The sequence below is a fragment of the Amblyomma maculatum genome, chromosome 2 (assembly GCF_055883805.1).
Source record: "Amblyomma maculatum isolate TAMU_Amacu chromosome 2, ASM5588380v1, whole genome shotgun sequence".
NCBI classification, from domain to species: domain Eukaryota; kingdom Metazoa; phylum Arthropoda; class Arachnida; order Ixodida; family Ixodidae; genus Amblyomma; species Amblyomma maculatum.
Genome location: NC_139345.1, coordinates 112,550,879 through 112,569,471, shown reverse-complemented (window position 1 = coordinate 112,569,471; position 18,593 = coordinate 112,550,879). Strand labels below are relative to the sequence as shown.

General features: G+C 44.5%; 1 protein-coding gene across 1 annotated transcript in view; it reads right to left on the bottom strand.

Moving 5' to 3' along the window:
* Positions 1 to 18,593, bottom strand: part of LOC146199574 (uncharacterized) — a 32,078-nt gene that overhangs the window by 4,393 nt on the left and 9,092 nt on the right. Inside the window, exon 2 of the mRNA XM_084595086.1 lies at positions 832 to 914. Within this exon, the coding sequence (XP_084451212.1) occupies positions 832 to 914 (83 nt within the window). The remainder of the gene's footprint in view (positions 1 to 831; positions 915 to 18,593) is intronic.

Here is an 18,593-nt window from a genome sequence, read left to right as displayed (position 1 = left end):
ACCAGCAAGTGTTGGCGACTTTGACTCATATATCACCATATAGATAGCCATCTCAATAGTTCCGAGAGATGGTCATGTTTCATCTCAGCGAAAGTTAATCTCGAGGTGTTGTTAATTGCTATAACTACATTCGTAAGCGCTGGGGCGAGATGAGCAACGCAGACAAAAAAGGAAGGAAGGCTTTCGCTTTTCGAGAACGTTAAAAAAATGAGAACTCGCAAGTTATGCTGATATGTGGTCACTTTCTGAAAGTATCATCTCTATATGTAAGGAGAATGCTGTGCCTGGGTATCTTAGTATTTTTATTAACATCAGACAGCAAAAGACATAGCATCGTAAGAATGGCGTATTTCTTTAAACTCCGAAACACGTCGCTACGACAACAATGCAAAGAGATTGGCATTGTTTCACACAATCACAAGTTTTATTCAGCAGTCTTCTGCGATCTAGAAAATACGTACCAGGGCAAGATCAAAGCGGCTACTACAAGCAGCTTGATTAGGTTTTTCCCCATTTTCATTCGGAAGCGCGGATTTTTTATGCGCATGGTAAACACAAAATATCTTCATATTTCAACATGGAGATATATGTTGCACTTCAGAACAACCGTAACGAAAACACTATAATACAACAATGTATCAAATAAAGGCTCGCATATTTGAAAGCATACAAAACAAAAAGCCAAACTAACAAAACCTTGTCGGCGATGAGAAGAAAAGAGGTCTTACGCGAACCATGCGAAATACCGCAATTATACCAATCGACGCGGGATTGCACAAAGATTAAAAGAGCTTCATCAGCACGTAACGTATTTGTGGAGAATATACTCACATCCTGCACATGCTCTTTGTTGCAATGCATCTTGTATGTGGTTTGCAGAGAAGTCTGACGACGCAGAGCGACAGCGGTGTTTCCTGCGTTGAGGAATAAGAAAGGCGTGCCATCAGTGTTAGTGGTCAAGTGGATGCTTGCCATGGAAATTTATGTCACCTTGCATTGCAAGAACCATCGTCACTTGTACATCATGTCATGAGACAAGACTACTACGCCTGGAAACATCATCTGCGTTAAGCTTAGCATGAACAAGTTGGTACGGTCAGAGCAAATACTGCAGGACATAGTGATCATTTCCCACGTTTAAACAACCAGCGGAAAGGTTCGAATGCTTTCAGTCGCATAGTTCGCACACTGTCCCGTTCGCTCGTCGAGAGTTGTCCTTGCCAGCACAAGACTGCAAGCTAATGTTTGCTGACATGACCATCCACGCTGAATGTGATTTACAGCAGTTGCAAATTAATTCTCACTTTTGAGAAACAGCAAGATCCACGTGCTTTTATCGTTACTAAGGCATCTCTCACGCTGCGCAAGGCATCTTTGGTTGGCAACTTGTAAGTTGCATCTTGCTTGTAACTTGTAAGTTGGCCTTTGCGCTTTTCTAATGTTTTTCTTTAGTGCTTATTTAGCGTACCTTTCTTTAGTGTTGATTACTGCTTGTATATAGTACTTTTGCTGTCCTGTCCTTTTGCTGTTTAGTGTTTATGTTAACATTCTGCTAATGCTTTCTGTTTTAATTGCCTTCTCTGTGTGTAGACGTTGGTCTATATTGACTAAGAAATAATGACGACGCTAAGACACTTTAAGCCACGTAGATGCTGAATGTATCCGCCATTACAAACCGACAGGCTCATGGCAGATTTTTAGATCGTTTTTCTTATTTTTACAGCTTCTGATGTGTTATGGATTCAACCGATCGACTTTCGGTTGCTTCTTCACCACGGCAGAAACAAGTGGCGTTGATTCTGGTTCCATTCCACTCTGATACGTGTACTAAATAGGATATCATAGAGCTTATAGTAAGGTTTGAAGGGAAATGGAGCTGAGCATGCATATTGTCGCGAATATTTGAAATTTTTATTTTGCTGTTTACTGCAGCCGCTGGTATGTGGCCTTATCACTGTAACTGTAAAACGTGGAACGTACTTGTGTGCTTTGTTTGTTCATGCTTTGTGTCACGAAACACGGCTTTATCATTTTCGCTGTAGTGTGAGATAGGCCGAGATTAGACTCGAAGAATTGCAGGGCAAGCACAACTGCTTCCGCATTATTCCAGACTTTTCCCAATGCCCCTCAGCTGAATTATCTCAACGTTTCGTCGCCGAATGCAAGGGGCATTATTAATTCGACTACCGACGGGCACGTTTGCTGTTATCGTCACCGCCGAGTTGCTTAATTATTTTGTGTGCGCGAGTCAGCCCAATAAAGAGCTAATTTAACTGCAACCCCAGCCTCTTCGTTTGCTGTCCTTGGCATTGTCATGACTACGTGGTAATATACTGTCCTATAGGGCGGGCACGTACTATGCAGTCGAGGTTTGGCAGAGCGAATAGCAGGGTTTCTTGCCAATAAACTCATGACTGGTAACGTAGAAGTGTTATATAGCATTACTGAGAGAGTGGCAGGCATCGTAATCAAGCTTAATAAGCGAAATAAATTTACGGTTGCAAAGGTCTATGCGCCTACATGCAGCCATGATGACCAGGTAGTTGAAAGCTTTTATGGAGGTTCAGAAGCGGCAGTTGGTAAAGTAAATGCGAATACTGTACTGATTAGCGGCAGTAATGCTAAGGTAGGCAAGGAGCAGGCTGGAGACAAACAGTGGGTGAATATGCATTGGCTCTAGAAATAGCAGATGAGAGTTACTAGTTGAGTTTGCAGAACGCAATTATTTATGGGTAATTAATTCCTTCTTCAGCAAACAAAATAACAAGCAACGTACACGGAAAAGCGTTAATGATAACGGTAAAAATTAAATCGAATTCATATTGTTTTCTAACCTTGGCATTGTCTAGGATGTATAGGGAATCAGAAAGGTGCGATACAGTGAAGATATGAGGGTAAAGTCTCCAGTTCTAGATTTGAAGAGGGGAAAAAAGAAGATAATGAGGAAGAAACCCATAAACCAATTAGCGATGAGAGGGAAGGTAGATAAATTCAGAAACTCGCTACAGGCTTTAACCGAGGAAGACAACCATATCATAGTAGCAAATAACAATAATCTCAGAGATGTCATTACTGAGTGCGCAGTAGATGTAGGTAGCAGGATAGCTAGACAGGACATCAGTAAACTGCCTAAGCAGCCGAAAGATCTGATAAAAAAAAAAAAAAAACGCCCAAGCAAGAAAGCTCCCAACCAACAGAGAGGATAGAACTGCAGGGCTATCAAAGCTAATAACAAGCGTAAAGTGTCCGGCTTAAAAAAGAACAACATGCAGAGAACCGAGCATGCTCTAAAGAACTGCGGTAGTCTAAAAGCGATCAAGAGGAAACTAGGCATCAGCAAAAATTTGATGCATGCGCTAAAAAAAAAAAAAGAAAAAAAAAAGGTGGCACTGTCATTAATAATATTTATAGGCTAGTCAGTGTAGTGGAGGAGTTCGACTCCGAACTATACAGTAGCTGAAGTAGTCAGAACTTTAAGTAGATTGTCAGTAGCGAAGAGCAATCAGACGAATTCCTCCAGTACTAAAAGAACGAATCCAACAAAGCTCTAAAATTCATTAGAGTAGAGAGCTGGTACAGTTGGTAGACATTTGTAGAAATTAAAACGACCAGAAAGACGCAGACACAGAGAGGTTCACAGGATATTTACAAATACCGACAAATATGTACCAACTGGCCCAGCTCTCCACTCTACTGGACCCTGTTTCTTATTCTATGGGCACGTTTCCAGCGTTGTCTTGCGTACATCTCTTTACCTGCGTCTTTCCGCTGGTTTTAATCTCTACAAAGCTCTAGAAGCTATGAGAAAGGAAAAAGAAGCTGAGGAGGATCAATGAACTATAGATTTGTTGAAGGTCGATGGGAACATCATGCTAGAAAAACTGGCAATCCTGTATGCACAATGTCCCATCACCTCGAGAGTACCAGAATTATGGAAGGACACCAACGATATCTTCATGCATTTGAAAGGACTTGAAAAATGACACTACTATCCATTAGTTACTGTTCGTTATGTACAAATATATTTACTAAGGTACTAGCTAATAGAATCAGTGCAAGCTTAAACTTCAAACAACCAATGGATCAGGCAGGTTTTCAGAAAGGGTACTTTACTATCGATCCTATACATATTATCAACCAGGTGATACAGAATAGCTCGGAATATAATCAACCCCATGTACGTAGCATTCATATATCATGAGAAAGTATTAGACTCAGTAGAAACATCAGCAGTCATGCAGGCATCGCAAGATGAGCGTGTGTATGAGCCATGTGTGAAAGTACTGGAAGATATCTATAGTGGTTGCACAGTAACCATTGTCTTCCATGAAGGATGTAATAAAATTACAATAAGGAAGGGTGGCAGGCAAGGACATACGGTCATTTTGGTATACTATTCACCGCCTGCTTAGAGGCATTATTCAGAGAGCTTGAGAGTGAACAGTTATGGATAAGGGTCAATAGGGGATATCTTAGTAATCTGAGATTCCTGATGAAAATGACTTGCTGAATAGTTTAGGTGACTAATTGCAAAGAATGATTATTGGCAGAGACAGGCAAATCATAATGATATGTCTGGAATCAAAATGCAGAAAACTAAAGTAATGTTCAACAGCCTCGGACAGGAAAAGCAGTTTGCGATATGCAGAGAAGTTCTGGAAGTAGTAAAGGAATACGTATACTTAGGACCGCTAATAGCTGCAAATCCAGATCACGAAAGTAAAATAACTAGAAGAATAAGATTGTGATGGAGCGCATTCAACAAGTACTATCAGATCATGGACGGTATGCTACCAGTATTCTTCCAGAGGAAAGTATATAATAGCTCTATCTTACGCGTACTCACCATATGGGACAGAAACATGAATGCTAGCGAGCTATGGAAAGAAAAATGGTAGATGTAGCGTTAAGGGACAGGAAGCTGGCTGAATGGGTCAGGGAACAAACGCCAATTAATGACATTCTAAAAGGAATCAAGGCAACGATAATGAGTGGGTAAATCGTGTAATACGAAGGCAGGATGATTGATGGTCTTTAAGGGCAACGAATTGGATTCCATGGGAAGACAACGCGTAGCTAAAGGCGACAGAAAGTTGGGTGAGCGGATGAGATCAGGAATTTTGCGGGTAATGAATTAAGTGTGGTTGGCACAGGACCAGGTTAACTGGACGGCTATGGGCGAGGTCCCTGCCCTCTGGTGAGGCTGGTGGTGATGGCCATCGCTGACCCGGAACCTATTGGTCGAAGAATTCACATTCGTGAGGCTCAGTCTCTATCCCTACAACGCGAGGTCCTTGGGCCTCAGTTAAGGTCTGTCCAAAGTCATACGCACAATGCAAGCAAGAATGCATGCATGAGTACGCGGTGGGGGGTCGGTGACGGAGCGCGACTCCAAAGCACAGCTGTGCTTGACGCGACCCTGCATAAGCCGTAACACAATGCCCAGGCACGGTCCCCCGAGATTTGTTAGGAGGTTGGCGTAACCATGCAATGGAGGCTCTCGCGGGACCGTGACGACACTCCTGCATATATTCTGACTCGTAGACGAGGAAACCAGTGTACATCAAAGCAACTGTAAATTTGGTTTTTAGGATTCAGTGTTGCCTCTTCAGCCTCAATGTATGACATGACAGCAGTTTTAGAAGTAAACAACCACTGCTTCGACCAGAACACAAATCTGATTACGGTAGACAAACACAGCGCCATAAGAATAAGCTTTCAAGCTGATGTGAAATCAATGTTGGTCCTTGGGCATATTGTATGCGGAATGAACAGCGTCGTATGCTGACAAGTGAAAAAAAAAAATGAAACCCTTTTTGAAAATAATCGCAGCCCAAGCGCCCCTTACAGTGGCTTTGATTGATATAGCGGATACTAATTATATCCGGTGGGCGTGTCCACTCGTCGATGAAGTGGGGTTCGTGAGCCCTTGTCAATCCAGTGCGCGTCAAGTGCCCATCTACGCATCTCTACAGCACTGTCGGCGACAAGTTAAGCGCAAACAAGTGAGCTGTAATGCCAACACATAAAACAAACTTGAGAGACGATCAATGAGATTCATGAGGCATGGGGCAGATTCATGAGGCTGTGTTACTTTTCTGTGGCATGCTACATGATTATGTTATTTCATATCCAAAGAAATGACAGATATCAATGCTTGTTGCTGAATCTCTTATTTTGCGCAAGCAGTTTTAGAAAACCTGCGACCAATCCCATGAAACACCGACCCAGCCACGTCACTTAGCAACTACCACCTTCCCGAGGCATAGTCGTGATTTTTCGAGGCTGCCAGGCTTCAAACAGGGGTGGAAGCAGGGGTCTAATTTGTTCGATTCTCATCACATCCTCCCATACGGAAGAAGCTGCCCGAGTTGAGAGCTCATTACAACCTTCATTGTCGCATGTCTGGTGACGTCATACAGCCTGCACGCTAATCAGTGCCTGACCATGTCACCTGCCAATTACCACTTGCCAGAGACATGCTCGTGATTTTTTTAGGCTACTTGACTTCAAACGCGGAGAGAGGGAAAGAAGAGGGGGGGGGGGGGGGGGGGGGGGCTGAGTGCCGGTATTTGTCACTTGCCAACTACCACCTACCACGGTTATGCTCGTGATTTTCCGAGACAGCGACGCTGCAAACAATCTACGCCGACGGACAATTTTTTGCGACATTTTCGTAACACTTTCGCGCAAAAGCAAACTCATATTAGCTTCTGGAAATGAACTGACAGCGTGGTCGATTAACACTTTTAAGGAACACTTTTCACCCCTTTGAAGTTAAATAAGCCTGCGCTAGTATTAAGTTTTCCCCGGGTAAGACCTTCTCATTTTGCCGTGCGCTAGTGGCTCTTGTCATGACTTCAGTTAGACTAAAATATCCTCGGCGATACCGATAAGGCAGAAGAATAAGCGACTAATTCATTTATTTATTTTTTTCAAAGAAGGGCGACAGCCTGGAAGATGCGTCAACACGTCTTCGTTGTCCCTTGCACTGAAAAAGATAGGTTGGTTGGTTTGTGGGGTTTAACGTCCCAAAGCGACTCAGGCTATGAGAGACGCCGTAGTGGAGGACTCCGGAAATTTCGACCACCTGGGGTTCTTTAACGTGCACTGACATCGCATAGCACACGGACGCCACTCCGTTTCGCCTCCATCAAAACGTAGCCGCCGGGGTTTCTAGTGAAGTTTGTGTAGCGTAAACCTTTTCAGAATGTGTGTCTAGTGTCCGAAGTTGTTCTATGCAACACAGGCCAGTGTTAACGTCATATTTGAGATACCAAACACTTTATTTGCGCTATTCTACATTTGCTGACATACTTCGCCCGTATTTTGGCATTAAACCTCGCCTCTCTGCGTGCCATCGTATCTTCCTTTCTCCTCATCTCTGTAGCTTATTATTTATCATTGTGAATCCACAAGCCCGTCAAAGTGTTCTGCCTAGAACACCGCACTTGAACACGGTACTTTCTGTTGAGTAGGAAGCAGAGAGAGAGAGAGAGCTAGCGCTCGCGACAGAGACCTCAGAGTTCGCTTCCATAACGCGGAAAAACAGTTCCGAGGCAGTGCTGCTCTGTGTTAGGTCTGTATGATAAGCTTGCTCGTGCATCCACGCCGTAGTCCAAAAGTGTTTTTCACAAATTCAAGATTAGTAAAGTCATTCACTTAATTAAAACGATCAGTCAGAAACACAGAGGGGAAGAGGTGAGGTGAGACAAAGCTTTACGAAGGCAAAATGAAGGATGGCAAATGGGACGTTTGTGAACAAAAGGGCGGAGTGACAGATTAATGGTACCTGCTTTTTCACGATTTTCACTAGTCTGAGGATACCGAGTTCCCGCACTCATACCTTCCTCTCATCTTGTCCTCAGCCAGCAGCCACTTATTGCTTCTGTAGAGCTGCTAGTTGTCTTTATGAACACCTCAAAATCAACGTAGAACGACCGCATGACCTTTTATTGCCGCAGTTAACGGCGTGGCTTCCTTAATGTATTACTGAGTGTTACTTAGAGCGGCAAGAGCAGCACAGAGCTCCAAGAAAGGAAAAAAAAAATGGCGACGATTACGATACTTCTTAATGCGAAATTTGAGAGAAGCTCATCAGCTGTTTCAGCTTTACGATAGATTGAGGCAAAGAATTCAAGCAATACATGTATGTGCAATTACAGACAACTGGTTACGAGGGACAACGACGACGCCGACGCGAAACTCAGGAACGGGCGCCAAAGAGCTTAATGGAGAAATAATATCATTCGAGACATTTTTTGAAAAGCAAAGTATCTTTTTTACCGTGGTGAACTAGATGTATATACGCCAACTACATCAACATATGATGTTTTTCTCTGTGAGTGTGCGGTTACTGCACATGTTACCCTGGAGTTGGGTGTGGGCGCTCGCATTATTCATGAATTATTATTTTTGCAGTGTGTACCATGTGTGGTCACGTCTTCCACTTGAGCTCTGAAGCGTGCCTTTCATAATTGGTTCATAGGAATGGAAAAGCGCAGCATCTGTCACAATTGTTTTTGTGGACACCTGAATCGCGCCGTAAGGAAAGGAAGGAAGGTGGGAGTGAAAGTTGAGCTGGTTGCGAGGGACAACGTCGTCGGCGACGACGACGCAAAACCCAGGAACGGGCGCCAAAAAGCTGCGCTCTAGAACTCGAACATAGCCGGAAACGCTAACAGTCGTTAGTTGACACTCTGGCATCAACACGTACCTGGTGCAAACGGCGTTCAGTGTTTCCGCGCATTCGCTTAACTAGCTCTGCACGTCTTCCGCATGGCTCGGTACCAGAGAAAAGTAATCTAACGGTGGTGCAGCCGACATCCGCTAACAAGCGCGCACTTATAACCTGCTGCTACTTCCGCCATTGTCTTATTAACTACAGCGCGGCCTCTTCAAGCGCTGCGAAATAAAATGTCAGATGAAAAAGACACGCTGCTTGGAATGACCGGTAGGGATTTCACGTCACTTGTTAGAGGTTTTCGCGCGAGAAACTCTGAGAAAATACACTTTCCGCCCTGTGTGAAATTGAGTAGTTATTTTCGTGACGATACCTTTTGCATCGCATGCCTGCCAAGGATGGAGTGATATGTTAGCATAGATGGCGCTGCATTCCGGATAATTAAAAGAGCAAGGAATGTGGTTTCAAAACGGCCAATTGATTTTGAGGAAAGTTAAGAGCGCAGTAACTGCCTTGCCTCTCGGTGTTTACACTTCAGCCTCATCAATTGAAAGAAAGGATCAAGAAGGGAATTAAAGTAGAAAGAGATAAGCAGCTACCACAGTGGAGGACTCCGGAATTATTCCAGCCACCATGAGAATAGTTAACCGGCACTTATATCTCACTGCACACTCGCTCGTTTTGCGTTTTCGGGCGCTGTGTGATAGGTTTGTAATTGTTAAACATCGAAAGATCAGAAAAGAAAAAAATTAAGGAGGGCGATGAATACTATACTTTCGCGCTGTGAAGGCGAAAACTGTAGCTTCAATCCAGCGCAACTGACCAGAATCCACCCAAAAGCAAACGAATACAACGCAATCCACAGTAATAACAGTTATTCCACCACGTGCTGCAACTTGATCCATTGTAATTAACACTTAATCTATTGCAATAAACCAGAATTCACTTGACTCTATCGAAGTTCACTGTAAGCCAGTTTACAAAAAAAATGCTTTTTGATCCACTGCAGTCACTAGAATTACCCTTCAATCAATCACAATCAGGCATAATTAAAGAAAATACACCGGTAATCTAATCCGTAACACCTTAATCGTAAGAAAGCGAATCCTAATTCCTCATATTTTAGAATATACCGCAATCAAGCATAATCAAACAAAGTACACCCTTAATTTGCCGTTAATGTAACGTAATCCAGCATTGATTTAACGTTATCCTGCAGTAACTTTCACAATTACTTTTCCCTTTCGATTTGGTAAATGAATAAAATTTGTCGCCAGTTGCTGACTATCCAGGCTGAAGAGGTCACAGCCCTGATTTACCACTAACGCCGTCGGGCTCCGCTGCCGATGTAGCAAATATAGGCTTTCGCCTTAAAACATGAAATGAATGGTGCTGACAGGACTTGAATTAAGCATAATGAGGGAGCGGTTGACAGTGGCGCATGCTGGTTTTCTCTGGTTTACAGGGTTTAAGGTGCCAAAGCGACTCGGGCTACGATGGACGCCGTATTGGAGGACTCCGGAAATTTCGACCACCTGGGGTTCGTGCACTGACATCGCACAGTACTCGGCCGCCTTGCTTTTCGCTTTCATGAAAAGGGGCCGCCGCGGCCGGGATTGATCCACACGTCCTCGGGCTCAGCCTTGTAGTGTTTTAACCACTGAGCCACCGCGGCGCAGGAATGGGAAGTGCCTCGCACTGCAGCCGCACCTCCGAATGAAGGCAAGGGTTCCCTATAACTAAATAAAAAGTGAATGAATTTTAAAACGAAGCTGCTACTGGAGGAAGAAAGGAGTGGTAAACGAAAAAACGAAATAAAGATGAGGTAGACAGAACTACTTTAAACAGGCAACGGGGCAAATGAGACAGAAGAAGCATATGGGAAGAGGAAGTGGCATACAGAGCAGGCTCCCAAACGCTGGCGACGATTTTAATCAGGGCAACGACACTAGACACTACGTGGTCAGATTTCGAGTTTGCCTCCACATCGACGGCGGCCGCGACCCGAGCAGCCCCGACTCGAGCGCAATGAAGCGGCCAGGCAGGATTGAGCGCGCGCTTATAGGGCTGGCGGAAAGGGGGAGGGTGGCGAGCCGCCCTACTTGGTGGAGCAGCTGCGGACCCCGATGACCCGGCAGCGTCACTCACGCGAACAAGCGACGCGCACTTCATGTTTCACAGATGGGCGCGCTATGCGTGTGTGTGTGTGTGTTTTTCTCCTTATGTATGCTCTCCGGTCATCGAAAACAGCGCACATAGTGGAAAAAGGTACTCCCGAATAAGTTGATCCCTTCGGAACCCGTGATTGCAGTCAATGTCCGAGAGAGAGTTGGATAATAGACAGGTCTGAGGTTGAACAACAAAGTACCTCGCATTCCGTAATAAAATACACCGTGGGAAGCAACGAAATGCCACCGGCAATGAGGATGGGTTGAGTTCTCGCCCTTTGCGTACTGTTATGAGCGCAGCTATAGTGCTCTAGGAGATCTATTTGTATGCCGGAATATAGAGCTCCCCTTCCCTATGCAATGCAGTCCCTATTAGGGTTTTAAGGGTCGTTCGACTAAATGAAGTGTGCATCGCTCCGCGGTATGCATGCTCTTTTTGACCAATGTAGTTGGTGTTTTCGTTCATTTCACTAAACTTTTACAGGACAAAAACTCCAGGCAAGTAAAGGAGGGCTTATGAATTACGACTGCCTACCGGCAATTGGCTTCCGTGGGGATGTGAATTTCGCCAAAGCCGCGTATTTATTTGTAGCTGACTGTGCAGTGAATGTGCGTCGGCGCACGCGACGCAGCAATTGCCGCGACGCATGTGCATTGCATCAGGCATGTGTTATATCTTTGTATATTTTTTTAGATATTCATGTTCTCTCTTTATATAGCTGAATGGACGGCGGAGGTTAAAGCAGATTACTAAAGACAGAGCTGCTAGCCCTTTTCTTTCGTGATTTTTTTCCCAAATGAATATTATTTGACTTCAGTTCTATAGCAATTTACTCTATTTATGCAATTACAGACGTGAGTGACGTTGAGCCATTAGCCCTTGTTTCTTTCGCAAAGTCTCGCTAGTGACTTCGTGGACTAAAATGTTCCGCTAGAATGAAACAATAAGCAGCTATAAATAGCATCAGTTGCTTTTGCTTCAAAAGTGCAAAAGTAGGCTCCATGAGACTAAGACAACAGGCAAAAAACTGTGTACCTTACTGCTATGCAAAAGAGCTCCTCGAATCTACGCGAGCAAATAAGTGGCTGGTATGTAGTGCCCAGAGCAACCTGGCATCACCAAGCTGAATCATAGTGTAAGGAACAGATCCGGCAGCTCCCTTGCGATTCATAGACACCGCGTACACAGGCGGCAGGAGCTGCCCAGGGAGTGTCACGAAACAGTAACTTCGTTCTGTTCTAATTTCCAGGATTTCTATACATATGGGCGTGCCAGTGGAGTGGTTAATGGATACGCCAGCTTCTTTCAGCCGACAACACCTTGTAATGAAAGAAGGCCTGCGATGGCACCTCTTAAATGGAATATTTCAACGAACCGTCGCTACTGTACCCGTGGTTTGAATGTATCCGCGATGCAGGGAATTGAGAGAAAAGAATCGGGCAGCATAGCAGAAGACATCCGCTCTTGACAGTGGCGGTACGGGGCGTTTTCTATGGTGACAGATATTGTGCCAGCAGAAAAACTTCTAGGCTATCACATCGATTTTATCTTCCACAGCGATCGACAAAAAGATGGCAAGAAGAACACAAAGCAAAACTTCATGATTGTGCCGACATGCAGATTTGAAGGGGCCACTGCTTACTTTCTGTAATGTGAGAAGCAATTAAGACGTCCGAAGATGCTAGTTTAAAACGTTTAAAATAAAAAAAAATAATTCCAAAATTCTGACGCATTTCCTAACGACTGAAAAGCTACTGCCACTATGTCCATCACTTTGATTTTTTGTCGTTTCGCCACCAATACTATTACGTACAGACATTTCGTTGACATCGATCCTTTATGCAATGCTAGAGCGACGGACAGAAAAAAAAAAAGCCCGCATCCAAGAAACTGCTGCCTTTAGATAGAGAGCAACAGACGACGCCCACGCCATGGAACGAGAGCACGTGTCTCCGCACGCTCCCGCACAGGCGCATCGCAAGCACCGACAACGCGTTATGCCAACACCACCTAGACTATGCACGTCGGAAAAAGAGAGAGAGAAGAAAAAAAAAAGAATGTCGCGGCTCATCCAAGCGTGACAACACGCACGCGCCACACAACAGATAAAGCAAAACATAAAGAACAAAGAAATAGTGAGCCTGACACCGCCTCTCTGCGTTGTGTCAGCAGCGCGCAGGCCTCAATTCGGAGAACGCGGTAGCTGATGGAATTTCCCGGATGTGGGAACTTGACTGGACAATGCGGACCGCGATGGGTCGGGAAGTGCGGGCGCAGAGCGACGGGGACGCGAAGACGACCTTGCCATTGGAGAAAACCTTTAAAAAAAGAAAGGGGGCGTCCTTGAGTTCTCAACAAAGGGCGGCTCAAACACATATGCACACACACACACATGGAGGCCGCCATGTTGCTCTTCCTGCGCTCACAGCGCTCTGTCTCCGTCAGCCGTGTCGCTTTGTTTATAATTGGCCGCGCGGGCGGATCGTTCTTGCGTAACGTTTGCCATTCACCGCGGGTGAGGGAGAGCGCGCCCCGGTTCGTCACGCCATGAACAGCGATGTACCTGTGTGCGCGACTTCTCTGCTTTGCCAGTACCGCTTCTGTTGGCGTGGAGCCGGTGCCCAGAGCAAAGTCGCTTTGTTGCACGCAAAGCGCCAGCTGAAAGGCTTGGCGGCAGACCTTCGCGCCAGAAGGGCAGTTAGGGAGTATCATTCTGTTAAGTAGTGGAAGCGGCCAAATTGAGCTTCGCTGGAGGAGCGCGGCTCTTCGAATCTGGAAGGAATCGATTAGGTTGGCGTAAGTGGACACAAGCACGCTAAGATACAGTCGAAGGCAGAAGGCGGTGCGCGTAGAAGGGGTGACATGAGCTATTTGGGACCGTAAAACGACGAAGCCGCGTTAGCTCAAAGTGTTTCTTCGGTCATTTTAAGAATAAGGATGGTAAACAGTCGCGGAACATGGCGAACGTTAAAGACACGCTTCCGGTGTTCAGAAACCCGATTCGTGCGCCAACTGACTAGTTTTCTTTTTTTCTTTTTTTGGTGCACCGATATGAACGAATGGACTTACTAGGCACTTTGTCATTTCCTGTCTAGCGATATAGCACAGAGTCACAAAAGCACGCCTTGCTAATGAAAAATTTAAAGAATATAAGAATATAGTGCACATAATTACTTGCAAGTGACGGGTGCTGCCGGATTTGTTTCGTCTGGTATGCACCGTTTTGAGTTTGATGTCATTCTGTATTAACAGGATTACATCAATGATGACGCACCCCTAGAAAAGCCGAGCGCCGGGACTGGGGACGCTTTTTTCTCATATGACTTCAGCTTACAATTCGTCTTGCAGTCAGAGAAAGACCGCCCGTGTTTGAGTGTATTCCCTGTTAAATAGAGGGTTCGAGGTATGTGCATATAACGCTAAATCCGTAAACTGCACGGAGACGAAAGAGAAAAGCAGTGTCACTTACAGTTAGGCGTGAACACAAGCGAGATTATATGACTTACGGAAACGCCATTATTGAAAGGCCATTTAGAGAAATTACACATGATCTATGAAATATCCTAAAAGATTTTCACCGTGATTGGTTTCGAGGCCTAATTATACTGCGGTCTTCAATACCACCTACATTTTACTTTCAGAATAGTTCATCAATCTCTCTGAGTTTCATTGCCATCATTCCGTCCCGCGTAGTTGGAAACCTGGTGGGGCGCAATAATTTATTGGCGTTACAAAGGAAGCAAGAGGATTAGGTCGAATCCATGCTCAGCTCTCACTCGACAGAGACAGACTTAACGACAAACACACACAAAACAGCATCAAGATCTACACTCTGCAAATATTTCAGACACTCGACAGCACGAAGTAAATAGAGGTGGTCATTCCAGCATAAGAAAAACTTGCGTAGAAATGCATGCGTTTATGCTTTTGGTCTCATTTGCGAAATGTGTATATGATGTCCTTTCTTTGTATTGTGTAAAGTTTTTGACAATTTTTCAACTTGTGTGTATATGCTGACTGGGTATGTGGGAAAGTGCTTGCTCCGGGGAAAAAAATGATATTTTATGCACTGTAAATATGAGCTTGTCTGATTCAACATGTATCAATAATATGCATATATATTACCTACCTTTACAGTTATGCATTTTGCTGCTACGCACATCAAAGAAGATTTCGTTTGTACATAACTTAACCGCTGCCCGCTGCCAGCAAAGGTGGCAAGAGCTTCAGTCAATCTGCTAACGTAGCAGCTTTTAGTCTTTGTACTCACATTTTGTGGTACAGGAAAAATGCGGAATAAAGTGAATGCGAAAACCTGCCAGCATCTACCTCTTCATTCAGAAAGAGCCTTATACCTTTAATTATGACTGCCTTTTGAAATTCAATGTGGCTGTTCGATCAGTCAGGTATTGCAGTAGACTGTCACTGCCTGCTGAAGACGTTCGAAAGATGGCTTAGACATCTCAGGTAAGTGAAGCACAGTAATACGTTCAAGGCGTTTACAAAGTCTGAATTGCTTAACTATAATGAAAGCATGCATAATAAATAGAGATTTCTGTGCGTGCGGTAGCTACAGATATAGAACACCCGATGGCTCTGGTATGAATTCCAAGGTGATGCGATTGACAAGCATATTCTTAATTAACTATTACGTACGATGAGGCTAGTATCTGGGGCTGAAGCGAAATTTTAAGGAAGTTTGGCTGGTTTCGGTGGCGAAGTATTCTTTCTGTGTGTAGTGATCACTAAAGTAAGTGCTCGCATAAATTAAGTACGGATACAGAACAGCGCTTCACATAATTGAAGATGCAGCGGGAGCGGAACACCGTTTGTCATATGGTACCTTACCGCTGTATCCTGTTCCACTTATCCTGGCTAGTTGCTGGCACGGCCAAAGCAGCACAATGCATCGGCCCAATACTGAAAATGTCTGGGCCATGACCGGCACTACAAATGACTGACGCTGTTAACACGTTTTTGGGCAGATGCCTTTCGCGTATTAAGGGGTTGAGTCTCGATTTATCCAAGGATTATGTCGCACCTGATTGAGTAGAGTGGTGGTGGGACTTAATTAACAACCTTCTTCGTGAAGCACCATAAGTGTTACCAGAGTTCCAAAGAAAATGGCTTCATAGGAACAAACAGCTCCAAATGGGAAAATTTCGTTACGTAAACAAGCTTGTACAAGAAAGCTAACCAGAGCGTAAAACATAGCACCTAAATAATCCTAACGCTCTGTTTTCCTGAAAGCATGCTATACGCACAAGTACTGGAGCGCGATAATTGCCGATGTGCTCCTCATCTTAAACGGAGCAATTGGATAGGCCCTGGCCCGTTCACGGTTGCTCCTTAAGAATGCATGACGTCGATGTACTTCCTCATCATTGGGTGGTTGTGACCGACTATGCTTCTGAGCCTCCTGTTCCGGGCTTCCAAACAATTGTTCGCCTCACGAATTCGATTTACAGCGAAGTATACGTTCCACTTGATATGAGGAAAGGAATCGGCGTTTGGCGCTGAGTTACCCAGCCATTCGCTCGGTTTATTCGCACATGACTTGCGGAAACATACGTTGGATCGGCCGCTTTTCGATGGAGGCGAAAAGCAAGGCGCCCGTGTACTGTGCGATGTTAGTGCACGTTAAAGAACCCCAGGTGGTCTAAATTTCCGGAGTCTTGCACTACGGCGTCTCTCATAGCCTGAGTCGCTTTGGGACGTTAAAGCCATCAAACCAAACCGAACCAAACTAGCGTATTATAGCCGATGCAGCTTGTCGCGTACGTCCTTCCAATAGATGCGTACCGTGCGAATAATAGAGCCAATGACAGGGCACGAGGAGTGACAGCTTTAATTACCGGAGGCCACAAGTTGCAACTAGACGTTGGTAGCTGCAGCACTGCTATGAGTGCACTAGTGTGAAATCAGTCAGGCTATTTCATATGCCACATGGTAATGTGCTCAGGCGAGTTTTGATGACAGCATTTTTCACACTTCTTAACTTCAATTGTATCAGTAACGTTTTTTCATCTAGTCCCTATTGTCCAAGATCCATCGTTTTGAGCAAAACTGCGGGATGTGACGCCTGGGAACATTTGGGTCCGCAGTTTCCTCCTTTGCGCACGCGAAATTTCTTCAGGGGTCATTTTTTTCTCTATTGGATTCCCTTTTTAACCAACTGGCCTAAATCCCTGTCCTCATAAATTTTCAAGGTTGATATACCGGTGTGTTCTACGCTCGCTGAGCATGGCTGGAGGTTGACAAAAACGACGGCATGTAATGCACAGAGCGAAAGAGTTAACCATGAAGGGTTGCGGCGATATCATTAATTAAATTAGCTTGCAAGTCAACTTAGTAAATGTTTTTCTTTTTCGACTCTCTTTGAGATTTCTGATGTTTCTGATCACCCATGCTTATGGGCTGTAATGCAGGAGGTGTATTTGGCGCTTCTTTTCATACTGGTCATTTTCGTACTTATTCTTTTCTCCCTTGAGTTCCCGAGGAAGCGGTTGTACAAAGATTTAGCCTGCTTGTTTTTTGTTTCGCCGATTTACCAATCTGTGCATTGTTGTGTACCGGGGCACAGCGTACTCCTAACAGTACGCTACTTGCCAAGTGCACCCATTTTTTTTTTTATGACCTACATGGTAAATAAGCCCTTGCCCGTTCAATCATGGTTGGACAGAAAAGAAATTTCCTTAACTATGGTAAACTTTTGTCTGATGTCGCAGAAACAATTGAACATCGCTTCCTTGATTTCAAAGGTGCAATACGTTTCTGGGTTAACTCGAAAGGGACATTAAAAAAAGGCTTTCAACACTGAATTCCGTACGATATATCACTGCAGTGTCATATGCTGATGCACTTTTGGCAACGTTAATTCTAGCTGGCCTATACAGTCAGTGGTAAACAAGCACGATGGACCGACACTGCGACTCTGTCGTTTCTAGAAAAGATCACATCATCATGATTAATGTGCACTTAAGAGAACTTTACGTGTACCCCTCAGACAGAGTTGCACCGAAATTACACATCCTTATTGATGACCATTATACTGGCTATTTTAGGTTTGGCTGATTTGGTTTATGGGGTTTAACTCCCCAAAGCGACTCGGGCTATGACACGCCGCTCCCTTAAATATAATTTTTTTTTTTTAATTTTATAATGTGTTGCTGCTTAGTTATGCCGAATACTACATTCTGTTTATAGATTGTTGTCCTAACAGATTGTTCAAAGCTTGTGCAGACAGATCTTTGTTTCACTGTAATAAATGTCGCGTTTAAAGAAAAGCGATAGTGTAGTGCTCTCGTGCAGTTCATGGTTAGCGAAGAATATCTATTTATTCGCGTCGCCACCGCTTTAAAGCCCATGCCTGGCACAGTATCGCCATCTTTACTTTATCGTCCGCGGGTTTAGCTAGTTTCAGACAAAAACTCAAACAACGATATATCGTCGGACAGAGAGCACTAGTGCTAACGCACTAAAAATGCGCCGAAAGCGAGCGATGCTCAGAGTCTGCTTATATTAACCCGGTAAAATCCCCAGTACGCTTGGTGGTGGGGCACCGGTACGAAGCACCAGGACATAAATGATGCACACACGGGAGAGGTATGTGAAGCACCGACTGACTGCTCTCACTCTTCAGTTGCGCAATCTTTATCAGGCAGAAACAATTCCCATTCTCTGCCAGACGGCGGGGCAAGTTGCAAGAGACCAAGATTGAAAAAAAAAAAAAAAAAGAAAG